Source organism: Hydra vulgaris, chromosome 01 (assembly GCF_038396675.1).
Source record: "Hydra vulgaris chromosome 01, alternate assembly HydraT2T_AEP".
In the NCBI taxonomy this organism is placed as follows: Eukaryota; Metazoa; Cnidaria; class Hydrozoa; order Anthoathecata; family Hydridae; genus Hydra; species Hydra vulgaris.
The window spans coordinates 16,147,501-16,165,675 of NC_088920.1; the positions used below are offsets into that span (position 1 = coordinate 16,147,501).

The 18,175-nt window shown below is 28.5% G+C and overlaps 2 protein-coding genes across 2 annotated transcripts; both read right to left on the bottom strand.

Moving 5' to 3' along the window:
- Positions 1–10,417: 10,417 nt before the first annotated feature.
- LOC136074151 (uncharacterized) lies at positions 10,418–11,257 on the bottom strand. The gene has a single exon (XM_065786455.1). The coding sequence runs from the start codon at positions 11,255–11,257 to the stop codon at positions 10,418–10,420; it is 840 nt and encodes a 279-aa protein (XP_065642527.1).
- Positions 11,258–11,424: 167 nt separating this feature from the next.
- On the bottom strand, positions 11,425–12,758 carry LOC136074152 (uncharacterized). The gene is made up of 2 exons (XM_065786457.1): positions 12,220–12,758; positions 11,425–12,142 (listed from the first exon to the last, which is right to left on the bottom strand). The coding sequence occupies exons 1-2, from the start codon at positions 12,756–12,758 to the stop codon at positions 11,425–11,427; spliced, it is 1,257 nt and encodes a 418-aa protein (XP_065642529.1).
- Positions 12,759–18,175: the final 5,417 nt, after the last annotated feature.

Here is an 18,175-nt window from a genome sequence, read left to right on the forward strand (position 1 = left end):
GAAACCGACCATTAAATGTGTTATTTTTACCAAAATGGCTGAAATATAGTTTTTTATTTAGCGCTAGAGGTTTTTTTATTTTTAGAAAACAGTCACTTTACATTATCCCTATTACATTCAAAACATGATTTTGAGAGAGAAAGATTTATTATATAGAGAAAGATTTTTTGATCTAATTCTTTCAAAATATTTGTATGATATGCACTGATGCGCTTTGCATTAAGTGAAAAGGTATACAAATAAATGATTACATTAACTAAATATTTTAAATAGATCATTGTTACATCACACTCAATCATTTAAAAATAATGATATCTGAGGAAAATAAATCAAGTTTTAACAGTACATATAAAAAATGTGTTAAAGCAACATAGAATTTTAATAACAACTTGTCACATTTTAATTAAATTATTTATCAATAACCCATATGGTAAATTTTTCTTTCGTTTCGAACTTTTATTGTTGAAATGAAATTATATCATAAATTGAATCTAATAAAGTTTCTATATTCTATTCAATTGCAATACGTCTATATTTACATTTTAATTGTTGTAAATTAGTTTTTTATTTTTTTTTTCCTACAGTAAATTTACAATAGTATTTAGAAAATTCGGGCACTTCTGCAGAAAATGACAGAAAGTACAAACACAATATGTGCATGCTGCTTGGAGCTGTATAGGAAACGGACTGACAAAGTTTTAAAATCACTCCTGGTATTGAAAAACATATTCAAAACCTAATATGGAGAGAGCATGATGTGGAGAAGGAATGTTGTCCAAAGGTTATATGCTCATGTGCAACAAACCTTTATGCTTTAAACAGGGCAAAAACACAAAAAATTAGGAAGTGGATAGCAAAAATATTACAGGTATAAATTACAGAATTAATGATGTTTTGAAAATAGTGCAAAACATAAGTAATGCATTGTAACTATGTTTTTGCTATTTATATTAGGAGGATGTAAAAATAGAAAAATATTAATTTTCAAAAAATTAAAATTTTATAGTTTTTAAATTAAAATAAACTCCAAACGTTCTGAATGTATGAAGTATATCTTACATTAATATTTGTACATCAATAATTTAGTTACATATATATATATTATATATATATATATATATATATATATATATATATATACACATATATATATATATGCATATATACATATACATATATATATAAATACATATATATATACATGTATATATATATATATATATATATATATGTATATATATATATATATATATATATATATATATGTGTGTATATATATGTATATATATGTATATAGATATATCTCTATCTCTCTCTCTCTCTCTCCCTCTCTCTCTCTCTCTCTCTCTCTCTCTTTATATATATATATATATATATATATATATATATATATATATATATATATATATATATATATATATATATATATATATATATATATATATATATATATATATATATAAACGCTTTAAGTGGAAGGTTTACATGATTTTTTGTCAGAACTCTATGATTTCAAAACTGAAACATTTATGTCAGGAGATAAAAAGACTCGTAGTCTAGTGTTTGTTACGAATACATCAGATCTTTTCCTTCACACGATGAAAGAGAGAGGTTTAGATCCTCACTCTAGGACAGCTAGAATATCAGTAGATTTAGGATAGGGATTTTTAAAATGTTTTTGATCCTTTGCACAAACATTTAAGTTCAACAAAGCTTAATGATGCTAGTGTAAAAAGATCTATAGTTTTGTCTTTGGTAGAATATGTTTCTGAGCACAATGGAAACCTTAATATACTTCTAGCTTCACTGAGGTTAGAGAATGTTAAATACTCAGTTCCATTTGATTTTAAATGTGGGAATTTTTTGTTTGGTCTTAGTAGCCACAGTGGCAAGTTTGCATGTCTCTGGTGTGAGAGTTAATGTTTACTTAAAAGTGCTAAAAAAGAACGTTTCGGTCCATAGAATCTAACTACAAAAAATTTCTTACTGATGGTTGCAGATATAAACAAATGAAGGATTTCAAAAATTGTGTTTATCCAAGAGTTCTTTACCGTGATGATCCACCAGAAGCATTGGTTGAACATAGCATCCCATCCCCAGAGCTTCACTTTTTAATTGGGATCATTTCAATATTTGTGAAGATTTTACTTTCTCTGTGGCCTGGCTTTGAGCCATGGCTAAAGACTTATTATATCATGTTTAGAGGCTACCATTGGATTGGGTTAGATGGTAAAAATGAAAAATTTTTTTTTCAGACAGTTTGGATAATCTAGAGATTAATCTAATGAGTGCAGCCTCAATTGGTCCAAAAATAAGATTACTTCTTCTAGTTGTTAGTACTAGAAGTTTTCAATTGTAAAAACAAAAGGATTTGGGAGAAAAGTTGAAGAATTCTTGTCTGAATCAACTTTAGATTTCAAAGATTCATTTCAAAAACTTCAAGTTCATCAATCAATCAATTCATATATTCTGAAATAGTTGTTACATTCACGGAAGTTTACAAATAGTACATGTACTAATCTTAAGTAAAAACCTTGTAAATAAAAGCTACTAAATATATTGTTAATGCTAATAGTAATAATCGTCCACAGCTGTAACAAAGCAAACATTAAAAGTTAAAGGAGTAAAATACTAATAATGATAATAATAAGAGTGGTAGTAGTAACAATAATAACAATGCAATGATAAAAGTATAATGATAATAATAATAAAAATAAAATGACAACAATAAAAATAATTACAATAATCATAAAAAGAATAATAGTCATTTAGTATTAGTCTCACACATACACCTTTTATTAATGTGATTTATATTATTATCATATTTTGTTAATGTGATTTATACTATACTGTGATTTATAAACTCAAATAGATAATCAAATATATTAATAAAGTTGGTTATATAAAAACCTTACACAACAGTAATTATGAAAATATCAGAATATAAAATTATGTTCATACACACATTATGTTACATACACACATATATAGACACATATATAAACACACATATATACACACACATACATACACATATACATTTATATACATACACATACACATATATATACACATACACACACACACACACACACACACACACACACACACACACACACACACATATATATATACATACACACATACATATATACATATAACACATATACATATACATATATATATATATATATATATATATATATATATATATATATATATATACATATATATACATATATACACATATACATATATACATATATACATATACACATACACACACATACACATACACACACAAATATATATATAAATATATATACTTACATACACACGCACACATATATATACACATATAAATATATACAAACATACACATACACACATACACATCCATATATACATATATACATACATACATATACATTCACACCTATTCACATGCGCTTATCACAAACACTTATACATAGATACGCACATCTTTGGATTTATAAACTGTATTTGATTAGGAAGGAATGGAATAGGTTACTCTTAAAAACATAAATTGAATGGAGAGCTTTCAGGTCATAGGGAAGGTTATTCCAAGATTTTATACTTTGGTTTTTATGGACTTATATCCATAAGTAACAGAACGATGATTTAAGACTGCAAGATTGAGATTATCAGTTGATCGAAGATAGTATCGGTTATTTGCATTTTTTGGGAAGAAATTGTTGAATGAAAGAGGTAACTTTTTGTGTTGGTGGTTCCAGACAAACTGGCAAATCAAGAATTGAACAAGGTCGCATAGTTTAAGGATCTTAGAAGTAAGATAAAGCACATTGGGATTGGATTTGTAATTCTGAAAATGTATTATTTTTATAGCTTTGTTTTGAAGATGAGATATCCTTAAAACTTCTTGCTGTTGAGATATGTCCCCATATTTGACAAGCATATCGTATATGCGAGCCAAAAATGGCATGATATATGTTTAACAATGCTTTCAGATTGACGTAATAGCGAACTTTAGCCAGCATTCTATTTGATCTGCTCAATTTTAAGGCTAAGTCTTTGAGGTGGGATACAAACGATAGGTTGGAATCAATTATAATTCCAAGATATTTGATTGAGTTTACAGGAATGATTTTCTGGCCACTTATTCTAAAGTTTAAATTTTTATTGATTTTTGTTTTTTTAGATTTGAATATGACCAGTTCAGTTTTGTTACAGTTGAGGGAAAGCTTATTTGAGCGAAGCCACTGAATTAAATTGGCAAGATCATGATTAATGTATTTGTTAATTTTTTTTAAAGATTTGTTGATAATGAGCAAGTTAGTATCATCAGCAAAGTGGTAAGGAGTTGCATACTTAATTGAGTTATTGAGGTCATTAATATAGAGAAGAAAAAGTAGTGGTCCTAATACTGAGCCTTGAGGAACACCGTTGGAACATTTTATTTGAGTAGATTTTGAGTCACCGACTGAGACAAACTGAGATCTGTTGTGAAGATAGGAGGTAAACCATTTAAGAGGTATTCCTCTGATTCCATAATATTCTAATTTCTTGAGTAGGATAGAATGATCTACTGTATCAAAAGCTTTTTGTAGATCTACAAAGACACCGCATGCAAAAGTTTTATTATCAAGAGCTTTTCTAATTGACTCAGTAATTTTAATAAGTGAGTGAGTCGTGGAATGATTAGCACGAAACCCATACTGGTGTTTGTAAAGGCATTTAAATTTATTCAAAAATGCATAGAGCCTCTTATGCATAGCTTTTTCGAAGAGTTTGCTTAGGTTTGAAAGAAGAGAGATAGGTCGGTAGTTAGACATATCCATTATAGAACCTTTCTTAAATATTGGAATGACTTTAGCAACTTTGAAAGCATCTGGGAATAAACCGTTTTGAAATGAGTTATTTATAATAATACTGAGAGGTTTAGAAATTATGTCTGGAATAAGTATAAGAAGGAATGTAGGAAGGCTATTAGGACCAAAGCTTTTTCCAGTTTTAAGAGTGGTTTTAATAAGATCAGAGATTTCCTTCTCTGTGACAGGATCAATAAAGAACGTATTAGAATTTGGAGAGTTGAAATAGTCAGTAAATTTGGATGTTGAAGGTATGTTTTTGTTTTGAAGTTTGTTTTGGATAGTAACAAAAAAGTTGTTTAATATATTTGATACAGTAGTTGGATCTGTTATAATATTTTCTTTCAATTTAAGTTTGAGAGTTGAACTATAGTAGGAAGGTTTTATATTAATGATTTCTTTTTCCCTTTCCAAGTATTTTTAATATTGTTTAAGTTTTTACTAAAATATGTTGTGTAATAAGATTATCTAAATGATAGATTTGAATATCAATTAAATGTAAACTGGGAAGTATTTATCATTAATTCATCAAAAACTGTGTTGGGATTTAAATCAATAAAATCTATCTTTTGTTCCATACATTGACGAAAATAAGTAGCCTTAAGAGATGCATAATTGGTGAGCTTTGCTGAAATTGGTGAAAATTTTAGTGAATTGCAGAATATTTTTTTATGGGCTTTGAATATGCCCTAAATAGAGAATTATAAAGTTTGTTTGCATTACAACTTGATTCTTCAGATCCAAAAATAACGTAATTAACGCAATTAACACAATAACACAATTAACACAAAAAGCACCTTTTTTATTATCTGAATATCCAGGTGTGATTGCAGGTGTGATTGCAGGTGTGATCTGTGATTGCAGGCCAAGAGAACAAAGAGAGCCTAGTGAATTGAAGATGATTTATTGAAATTGAAATGAAAACGAGAACTTTGTTTAAGAACTTTTTAAGTAAATCATATTTTTCTTCATTGCTCAATTTAATAATTCTATTAATTGCATAGAGCCCAACATCATATTAATTTACTTAAGGTAGTTAGTTAATTTCGAATAATTTCCAAAAACAGAAGAATTGCTTTCTGAGTTTACAGTTTTCGGTGGCTCGCTAGAAATTTAATAAAGTTTGGCAGCCACAAAAAGTCTAGTAGAACCTTTTAATTTAGACGACGAAGATAACAAAAATTTTTTTCTGCGGGAAAAGGTGAGTTACTAGTTAAATTGATCAGTCTTAAGTTGCTTTCTTTTTTTAAAAGAAATACTCATACTTGACCCTAATATCTTTTCTTCCTAAGTAGAACCTAGAAACAAGATAGTAGAGTTTAAAGTAGCAACCTGATTTGTTTCAGGTCGTTTAGCAGGAAATTCAGGTGCAAAAAATATCAGAAACTTTGCATATTTTAGATCAACTTGTCAATGATATTAGAGAGATAAAATAATCTCTATTTACTGAAATATTAGAGCCTGTTTAAATCTGCGATAACTGAAGAGCAACAAAAAATGTGTACTTTGAAGAGCGTTGAACACATCTAATAGTGTAACCAAAATACATCATCAACATTTTCCTTGACTTTTTTTGCATCATTTTCATAAGGATAATGTGACTCAATTTGCATTCCAATAACACTTGAGAGCGCACAAAGTAAGAAGTGAAGATTAAGAATAGTTTTTAGCAATATTGTTGAAATAAAATTCAAAAGTTTTCTCATTCAAATTTATTATATCCGGTTTTCCATATACTGTCTACAAACTCAACATATGCTGAAGACGTTTACACTTACAGACGTTTAAATGCAACGCTATCGAAATAGCAGAACTAAGAAGATCTTAGGCCATGAAAAACTATAGACTTTAAAACGCGGAGAGATCGTCCATAAATTACGCAACGCTAAATTTTTTTTTAAAAAAGAAGTAAGAAATCTTCAATTCTTTAAGGTGACGATTTTCAATAAACTCAATGAGCTATTTTGAATTTTTATTTAACATACGTATGTATGTATGTATGTATGTATGTATGCATGTATGTATGTATATATGTATGTATGTATGTATGTATGTATGTATGTATGTATGTATGTATGTATGTATGTATGTATGTATGTATGTATGTATGTATGTATGTATGTATGTATGTATGTATGTATGTATGTATGTATGTATGTATGTATGTATGTATGTATGTATGTATGTATGTATGTCTGCCTGTCTGTCTGTCTGTCTGTCTGTCTGTATGTATGTATGTATGCATGCATGAATGTATGTATGTATGCATGTATGTATGTATGTATGTATGTATGTATGTATGTATGTATGTATGTATGTATGTATGTATGTATGTATGTATGTATGTATGTATGTATGTATGTATGTATGTATGTATGTATGTATGTATGTATGTATGTATGTATGTATGTATGTATGTATGTATGTATGTATGTATGTATGTATGTATGTATGTATGTAAGTATGTATGTATGTATGTATGTATGTATGTAAGTATGTATGTAAGTATGTATGTATGTATGTATGTATGTATGTATGTAAGTATGTATGTATGTATGTATGTATGTATGTATGTATGTTTGTATGTATGTATGTATGTATGTACGTATGTATGTTAGTATGTATGTATGTATGTATGTATGTAAGTATGTATGTATGTATGTATGTATGTATGTATGTATGTATGTATGTATGTATGTATGTATGTATGTATGTATGTATGTAAGTATGTATGTATGTACGTATGTATGTAAGTATGTATGTATGTATGTATGTATGTATGTATGTATGTATGTATGTATGTATGAATGGTTGTATGTATGTATGTATGTATGCATGTATTGATTAGTATTGATTAGTATTGAATAATATTGGCGAACTCCTTTATTAGAATGTAAAAACCATCTCAAGTTAGTTTTTCATTACTGAAAGTGGTTTTTATTAGTATGACTAAACTTAAAACTATTCTTTTGATCAAAATAATAATGAAAAAAAATCATTTTAAGCTATTTTTAATTTCGTGCTAAATTAAATTCATTTAAGCTGAAGAATTTAAAATATCTCGCAAAAATTATATTCAGCTCATTATATTCATATTAAGAAGACTAAGTTATAATAATTACTAGCAGTAGGCAACCCCCAATACGGGTTCTTAGTAAATAAATTATTATTAATTTAAATTTAATTTGTTTTTCTAATGAAATATAAATTTATTTATACTTTTTTAGTTGTGCTTACTTTTTATTTTCTTGGCTTCTTATGTAAAACAAAACTGTAAGCTTCATTAAAGATACAGTTAACCATTTATTCCGCAACGTTCGAACATTAAATGCGCCATCACAAAATGGTTTTGTTAAAATATGACTTGAATTCCATACATAGATCATCCAAGTCTTGTTTATTAATTAAAGAAAAAAAAAATACCGTAAAGAAAATGTCGATTTACTTTAGAATAACATATATTTATTTCAGCATTTATCCAACCCCAATTTATGATAATGCAGAAAATATTTAGCGAAAAATGTCCGGTATATATTTTGCCTCGCGTTTGTCTTTACTTTGCGTCAAATTTATCAGTTTTATTCAAAACTTTTAATTAATTTTTGAATAAGTCAAATTGATTAAAAAAGCAATTGCTTTTACTCAACATTTTTGAAGTAATTGTTACGTTTAACGTTAATACAAATTTGAGCAAAATCGATAAATATTTTCACATAAAGGTGAGCAATTAGTCTAAAAGCGTTCAATAAAAGCAGTTGCTTTTTTTTATTCACCCGGCCTAATGAGCTGATAAGGCTATAAAAGAGATGTTAAAACATTATATAGAACAGTTGTTCACTTTAATAATAAATTTTTTTACAAACATAAACAAAAAGTAAATTTATTTACATGATAAATAGTTAAATATGTAACAAAAAAATTTAAAAAAAATCTATATAAAACATATTTTTCTTAAAAAACAATTAACGTTGGAGGCACTTGCCCAAATGCGTTATAATAGCCGCTATCTCCAGGACCGAAGAGTCAAGCTTAGCCTATTGTAAAGAAAACCATATTAAAATAATTAAAAATATTTATTATCGATAGGGACAACGATTAAACATTAAAAAAGCTACGTGATTCCATGCTAGGAGGAAGTTATAGAAAAATAAGTAAAAAGTAAAAAAAAAAAAAAAAAGAAAAAAAAGAAATTAAAAAAAGAACAAAATAGAAAATTTTTTAAAAACTACTTAAATTTGTGAGCACTTTGGCTATGATGTTCACTTTTGAAACCAATAATATCTTTATCTTTAATGAAAAGCCAACTCGTTTAATCTCATTCAAAGAGCAAAAATATTAATAACACTAAAGATAAAAAAAATGAGATATAAAGAATTGTACTATGGTAATATCAAACGCTATATTGGCTTTAAGTGAATAATTAAAAGCAGTTAGAGAAACTACCTGTAATCATTTTTAACAATAGACACCACGGGAAGGTAAACCAAGCTGTCTATCAACACAAAACATTACAACAATGACATAACAACAATTACGCAAAGCAATAGCAAATAGCTTAAGATATTTTTAGGATGAAATTACACAAAATATTAACAGACATGTGTTTTATATATATAAAGCCATAAAAGGCTAGACAACAGGCATTAAATATAACAGTAAGGGATCGTCCATAAATTAAGCAACGCAATATATATCGAAAAACAGAAGTTGGAGATATTTAGTTCTTTTACGCGTCAATTTTCTATAAACTTAATGCGCTAATTTATCTAAATATTAAAACTCTGCGAGGAAAAACTTTTGAACTTTTTTCTTATTGTATAAGTTTGCGTTACGTAACTTATAGACAATCTAAACACCTTTTGGCACTAAATGCTGTCTCACAGCTCTGCTAACTATAGCTCTTGGCTGGCAAAGTTGCAATCTTGCCGATCGCTACTTTTTTTTTTCTTTTTAAATAGATATTTAGTTACAAAGAAAACTGGCTAGCATAACAGTCTAGCTCTGCACACACTGCAAGTCACGACACTTGCTTGGCTAGTTTAACGGCCTAGCACTATATACACTGTAAGACACAACACTTGCTTGGCTAGTTTAACGACCAAGCTCTACACATTTGGCTATGAATTATAACATTAATAACTATTTAAAAGCAGTTATAACAGTAGGTGAAATAACAAAAACTGCTTGCATTTTCTATATTTTTTTATAAAAGAAATTAAATGTTTAATATAAAAACAATAATCATTTAAAATTCAAGTATATTTGTAAATAAAATATTTTTGAAAACCATTTATTAAATAATTCAAAATTTATGCTATTTTGTTAATGCAACATTTGGAATTTTATATGGAATTTTGGAACAAATATTTAAAAAAAAAAAAAGGACAAATGATAAATAAAAAGTACCATTGATGTATTAAAGTATAATTAATAACTAAAAGGCATTACATACATCAAACAGCTCGCGCTTGCAAGATATGAAAATTTAGAAATGTGAAAAACCTAGACTATATATTAAGAACACTAAAAAATGTAACAGTATTTGTGTAACATTTTTCACCGACCTTTCATTCGAGTACCATTGCTAACCCAGCTTTGAGATCTAAATTTCTAAGTAGCATAATTACACAACCAATTTTCAATTTTAAGCAATGAGGAGGCATACCTGAAGGAGTTAAGCTGTTCAAAAACTCAACAGGAGAGTTATTTCTTTCATTATTGTCATCAGTCCCAATTTGATGAGCACTTAAATAAATTTTAACTTCAGCCGGTAGACATTCAAGCACTTCGTCATTAATTGATAATGAATCCACATTAGTGGGTGTTAAAATGACACGTTTAAAATAATCAATTTGCTCAGCATCTCCAAAAATCTTATCAACAATAGAGACATTTTCTCTAATAATGCACTGATATGGTATTTCAATGCATCCTTTAAAAAGAGCCTCTTCTTTGACAGGCATTATTCCACTACCAAGTTTTAATAGCCATTGGGAAAATTTTCTTTCCCCATTATGTACTCTCATATTTTCAGTTAATGTAAATTTCTGCACCCATCGCCACTGTAAGGAAGATTTTATACACGATGCTACAATTTCAGCTGGTTGTCCTCTTTTCACAACAGGCAGTATTTGCCTGAAGTCACCACCAAAAAGAATGACTTTTCCTCCAAACGGAAAGTTGTTGTTGCAAACATCTTTTAACGACCTATCACTTGCATTTAAGGCATGTTTAGGTATCATGGATGTTTCATCAAGCAAAAACAAACTAACTTGTTTTAAAAAAGATCCATGTATAGAGTTAGGGGTTGAATTACATGTGCAGTTATCCAATATTGGGACAAGAAGATTGAATAAACCATGCAATGTAGATTCATTTGTCAGAAGAGTTGCTCTATACCAGTCCATGCAGCTGTAGCAGATTTAAAACCCCTACTTTTGTTTTCTGCAACCAAACAATTATACGTAAACCTTTTTCCACTACCAGCTGGTCCATCCATAAAAAACAATCTGGAATGTTGATTTTCTACACTAGCTTGCACGTTCAATGCAGCAAGGACAGTGTTACTTACAATTTATTGATTGTCATTAAGAAGCGGTCTCATTCTATTAGCTTCGTCAATTGATTGCTGAACATTATCATTTAAATTTTCTAGATTAAAATTTATGAATTCATCAACAACAGGCAAATTATAATCAGATAGCGTTTTACCACTTTGATTAATAAACTTTTCCATTTGACGAAGAGTAGCTTGTTCAGCTAATATAAATGGAACTTGGGGATGAATGAAATCCTCAATCATAAAAGCTATGTATGTATTCCAAAGATGCAAAGGGTAGTCAGGTTGACAAATAGTTAAAATAACTGAAAACAGCTGTCTAATTTGCTTAGGCATTCGCGTTAAAAATGCCTCAAAAAGAGTATTCTGCCATTCAGTGTCGTCTTGCAACAAACCTTTTAAAACACATGCTTCACGAAAGGTTTCAAGAACTATTTCATTAACAGTACGCAAATCCGCCCAAGATGTTGCTTCTTTTGCCTGCAAAAGTAACAATCTAAGAAAAAATAATTCTCCTGTTGGACTAACTTTATACATTCTTACTATCACCTTATTTCCACCTCTTGGTCTAACCTTCCGTTTACAATGTTTATCATCAAATACAAAGTGATATGGAATGTCTACATTTGAATAGCGATGCGCTCCTTCATTTTCAGAATTTAATTTAAACCATGCCGTAAGGTGTGTATCGCGTTGGGCAGCACGATCTAAAGCCACTTGTTCTTCTCCTTTTCTAAAATACACAATCTGATTCTCAGATAGATGACCTTAAGACGGATAATAGTGTGTGACAAATGACTTATAGGATACTCAAATATTTGCCATAGTGCCTCAGGCGCACAAACATAACGACAATCTAAAAAAGTATTTACTTCATTGTGATTAACCTGTACATTTATCAAAACATTTGCACAATCATGGCCTTTGTATATGTATTTGTACAAATATTTAACAGCCTTTACAGACATGCAAGCTTCAACATTAATGTAGGCTTGATATTTATTAGATAACAAAGGATTGTAAGGTACCACCCAACGGTTATCTACATTGTTGCCTTTAATATTGATAACCAACCCATCATCACGACGTCTATATTGTGGATAACCATTGTGAACGGCTACTGTGTTGGCATTAAATTCTTTAGGATATTTTTTGCTGCACACTCTTTCTTTTATGCAGAGAGAATTAGGATTCCGTATCCCACATGGGCCGTGAATCATACAAGTTTTAATAATATCATAAAGTTTACGATTAATAACCGGATCTGGAATTTCTGCACATATTAAATTATTGATATCCTGTGGTATTTTAAGTTTATCATCATTGGTTAAATCTTCTACTTCAGCCATATTTTTAAATGCAAGAGCAAATGGACTTTGTTCAATAATTATAGTTTGCAATTGAAATATTAAATCACGTAAACAAAGATCATTAACCACGTTATTGCATTCTAAAATTTACTGCTGTAAGTGGATCATATATATAGTTGGGAATATATTGATGGAATATCTTAATCTGGCCTAAAATTACCTACACGATGATAAATCTGGCCACATATTTTAAAACATGTAGGCCAATGATTTATTGGTTGAACTACAGTTGCTTTAAAAGAAGCGAAAGAAAGCCAATATAATTTCGAATATGTTTTAAAATATTAACATTAGCATTACGATCTACATAATTCCCTGTAAATAAATCCTGTAAAACTTGTGAAATGGTGTAAGTGGAGGTAAAGCTACCTTACCATTATAGCAACATAGAAAATGTGTTTCATCTGGAAATTTCTTGGCACCACAGTGCTGACAAATTTGATTCATTTCTCCTAAATAATTATAATCTGGAATAGCGTTACTTCTTGCTATAGAATACATTCGTCCTTGTCGAATCGTCGAACAGATCTTCTTACATTTTGGCGATGATTAACTTCACCTCGATTTTGCCTATTTCTTTTATTTTGGCGACGATTAACATTATCTCGATCAAGCCTATTTCTTTCATTTTGGCTACGATTAACTTTATCTTGATTAGGCCTATTTCTTTCATTTTGCAAATGATTAATTTAATCTCCACAAAGTCTATTTCTTTCATTTCGTTTAAGATTATTTTCAACACGAACTTACATCGTCTTGTAAATAAATAACTTCATCTAGCCTATCATCCATTTCAATGTCATCATTATCATTAAACATATTTATCAAAGCAACACTAAATATTTCTTTGTTTTACTACTCTAAAGTTAACAATAAAATAAAAAAACTTAATAAATAACTAAAAAAATCTTATTCGAAAAATTATAAAATAAAAAAACCAAATAAATGCAAAATAAAATTATTATACACTTATTGAAAAGCCAGAAACATTTTTTCAAAGAGCAAAGGTTTTAGCAATACTATAGATAAATTTTATTTATAACAAAATGTTGTCATGGTTTTTATCCCAATTACTAAAAGCATGTGAAAGCATGAATCTACCCATAAATATCTTTTAACGGTAGACCCCATCTAAGAATTATACTAACTTATATTTTCAATATTAACATCTATAGCATGAAGCTTTAAATTTAAAAGCACAATTTAAAAAAAGGTTACAATAAACCAATTACTTTATAAAAATTTTAAAAATATTTTATAATACCTATCATTTCAAGCTACTAAACATTATCTACCTAATGTCAACGTAAACATTTTTAACTCGTACCATATAAGGTCATGACTTCTTTGAGAAAACACTTGGTTAAGAAAAGTCTGGAAACTATTTTCTAGTAATGAAACTACCTATTAATCATTTTTAACAACAGACACTAACATAAAGATAAACCAAAGGTAACAACATTACACAAAAAACTATTAAAGATGTTATGTTTTTTCAGAATAGTTATATTGAAAGCTAAACTACACTTAGACCTAAAACACCGCTTGACTGGTAAGGTTGACGAATCTTGCTCTAGATCTATATCTCAAATATATTGTGTGATATAGTTATACTAACTATATAACACAATATTTCTTTTAATTTTATATAACATTTAAAAACACCTCATTTAACAATCATGTACACATAAGATAAAATACATTTCATACTATTATAAAAACATTTATACAAACACATTTATAAAACAACTATATAACATATATCATCACATACACGTATTTATCAAAAACTGTTTAACTTTGAGCATAGTATAAGCATATATGCAAACCTTTAACAACTTTAAAACAACATTTTTTTAATGTAACAAAGACTGCAGACTACAATTTACAACATTGGAATGAAAAAGATGAAACCATTTAAGAACAAAATCAAAAATTTCTAATAAACAAAAATACAGATACCTTAAAATGAAGCATAACACAACATTCTTTTGACAAATTCCAGAAGAATTTTTACAAATTTTTCTATTCCTTATTATTTTTCCTAAGAATATAAAATACACATATAGATATAGAGAAATATAAAATAAATTGAAATAAACGCAAACTTATGTATATAAACTTACATGACAACAAACAACAGTCTTATTTTATTTAACTTTTCATATTAAATACATAAATAAAATTTTATTCTTATTATTCTTTCTACAAAAAATAATTTTAATCAATAAATAATCTAATAATCTTAATCTATAAATAATCTGATAATCTTAATCTATAAATAATCTAATAATCTTAACCTAAAAATAATCTAATAATCTTAATCTATAAATAATCTAACTTCTTCTAAAAAATAAAAACAGGCTATAAAAATAAAAATAAATAAAAACAACCCACAACAAACAAGTAATTATTTAAATTTTTATTTTAAACAATGAACAACACCAATTCTTCTTGAGAATAAAAGTACATCAGCTATAATTCGCTTGCTGACCTTACTCAATAGACCGCATGGAACATATAACCGCGCATAAAAAAAGTCTAGAAACTACTTAAAAACTAAGAAATAGAGTATTTTACAGAATACAGAACCGTAAGTAACAATACGAACAATAGGCGTAACTATGCGCACTAATAATAATAATATTCATTAGCGTATTAATATTTAGATGAATTTTTTAACTATAAAGTAATTGACAATTGCATTATAACTGCATTAACTTCCATACCTTGCGCAAAATATTTAGAGTGAAATATATATTGCATTATAACTCCATAACATCCATAAATATATATTGCATTATAACTGCATAACATCCATAAACATTGCATTAAAACTGCATAACATTCATAAGCTTGCACAAAATGTTTAGAGTGAAATCTATATTGGAATGCCTAGTTTTATCGTTTTCCTTACAATTTAAAGTCAAAAATGGAGAATAATTTATTGAATGAACAAGTTAAAAGTCAATTTGAAATTAATAAGGAAGTGGGATAATGTAAAATGAATAAAAAGTTTTACAAAGGCAAATTAAGTAACCTCAAAGATCACCTTCGAAAACACAAAGAAAAAGCCGACAAAATTGAATTAGTTGAAGCTACCCCAGCTACAAGGCATCGAAATGATAATGAGATTCAATTAATTAAATGAATCAAGCTAGAAGCTGATGTAAATCAAATAATTAGAGAAATGATTTGATTAATGACGCATCGTAACTTGTCTCTAGCATCAGCGGACGAAATTGGACAAATGGCTTTAGTGAAAAATGTACTCAAAGAATTCAAAATTTTTATAAATCGTCACAGTATGAAGCGCTACATTCAACATGCATGTGAAAGTATTTTTTCGCTAATAGGAGAACAAACTGAAAACGTTCTAATGTCGTTGATGTTTGATAGTGCGTCGCGATATGGAAGAAACGTGTTTGTAGTTAGCTGCAGATATATCAAGGACGGGGAAATAATTGACAGAAGCTTAGGCTTAATTACTCAAGAAGGTCGGGAGTTTGGCGAAATTTCGGCTGCTCAATTAGAAAATGTAATTGAAAAAATTGGAAAATGTGCTTATGATATCTACGCAACTTCCACAGATCAGGGAAAGAATATGATGAAGGCTTCAAATATTCTCCAAAATGTACAATATCAAATGAAAGAAATCCTTGAAATTTATGGTGAATTTATAAATTTAGAAGACAAGAAAATTGATTTGGCGCTTTAGTTTAAAGCGCCAATATCAATTCTCTCACTGTTTGGTTTGAAAAATTGATTGGATTGTTCTTTTCAGCAATGTTTTGGGGCGCACGTGTGTCAGCTAGCTGCCAAAAACGTAACATCAATGTTTGAAAATGCATTGAATAATATAAGAAAGGTTGCTATTGAATCCAAAAAAGTAGCATATATTCAAACATTTAAAAATATAAAAAAACCTTGTATTGACATTGCACCACGTTGGGATTCCACTTTTTTGATGATAAAAGACTTTCATACCAACGCAGAAACATATCAAAGGGTATGACACAACAAATTAAAATTAAATGATGCATCATTGAGCTTAATAGATGAATATTTTAACGCATTTTTACCAATACATTCGGCCATGATGGATTTTCAATCACCAAAATTATCAATGAGTGAATTCTACGTTTGGTGGATTCAAATGAAATTAGAAATCGAGGACGTTCAAGAAGGTGATTTAGGATTTAGGAATTAGGATGACCAACGCAATCAATACGCGAGAACAAGCTTTTTTTAAATGTGAAGCATTTATTGCTGCTTTAGTTCTGGATCCTAGATTTCGCTTTACATCAGGTCATTAACTGTTTAATACAGAACTGTTGAATAGAGGAATCATATAGTTGATCAAAATCCATCAAAAACTTTGCACTCGACAAGAACAGCCAAATTCTTCATCAACAGAAGAACCCATACAATAAAATGCGTCATATTCATCAATTCTTCTGATGAGATGATTCCGATGAACTTAGAAGATATTGAAGCTGAAAAAGTACGCCATTTTATTGAATATACTGGAGGAAGAACAAGACAAGGTGTTGATTTAATTGATAAAAAAAAAATTTGTTTCAAAAACTCAAAAATTCACCTTTTCTTTAAGTCAAACAACTTTTTTTCTACAAGGTCTCTTAATTTGCAACAGAACTTTTTGAGATTCAATTTTGTCTTCATAGAATCTCTTGAGATTCCATTTTTCATGGAAACTTACAAGGAATTGTCAATTATTTTATTGTTAAATAAATCATAACTATTACAACTATAAGTATGTTATTCGTAATTAGCAATAAATTATTACCAGCTAGTCTTCTTAATATGAATTTGATGAGCTGAATATTATTTTTGCAAAATATTTCAAATTTTTCAGCTTAAATGAATTTAATTTGGCACGAAGTTTTTGAAATTATGTGAATCGTTTTTTCATAGAATCTTATGAATTCAATTTTTTATGATATCTTTTTCAGGATCAACTATTAATCAAAAATAACTGAAAATGTTTTTTTTTATTACTATTTTAATCAAAAGAATAATTTTAAGTTTATTCATGCAAATAAAAACCACTTTCAGTAAGAAGCGTCGTCTTGGAGGGGTAGGGGGGAAGTCTTCCCTTCCCAGAATTTAGAAAAGAAAAAAGTTGGAAATTTGCTTGCCACGAATAGGGACAGTTGAGAACTCAGTGATAAAATCAAAAAAATATTTTCTAGTTAAATAAAATTAAAATGTTTGCGAAAATACATCAGAGATCTAATTCTTTTTTGACTTGGACAAAGAAACTTTACGTTTATTAAACAACATAAGGCTGTTTTCCACAAGACGAAATAAGATGCGAAGTCGTAACAAAGCGCCCTTTTGATTTCCACGTTGTTGTTTTTTTCGCGCTACTTGTT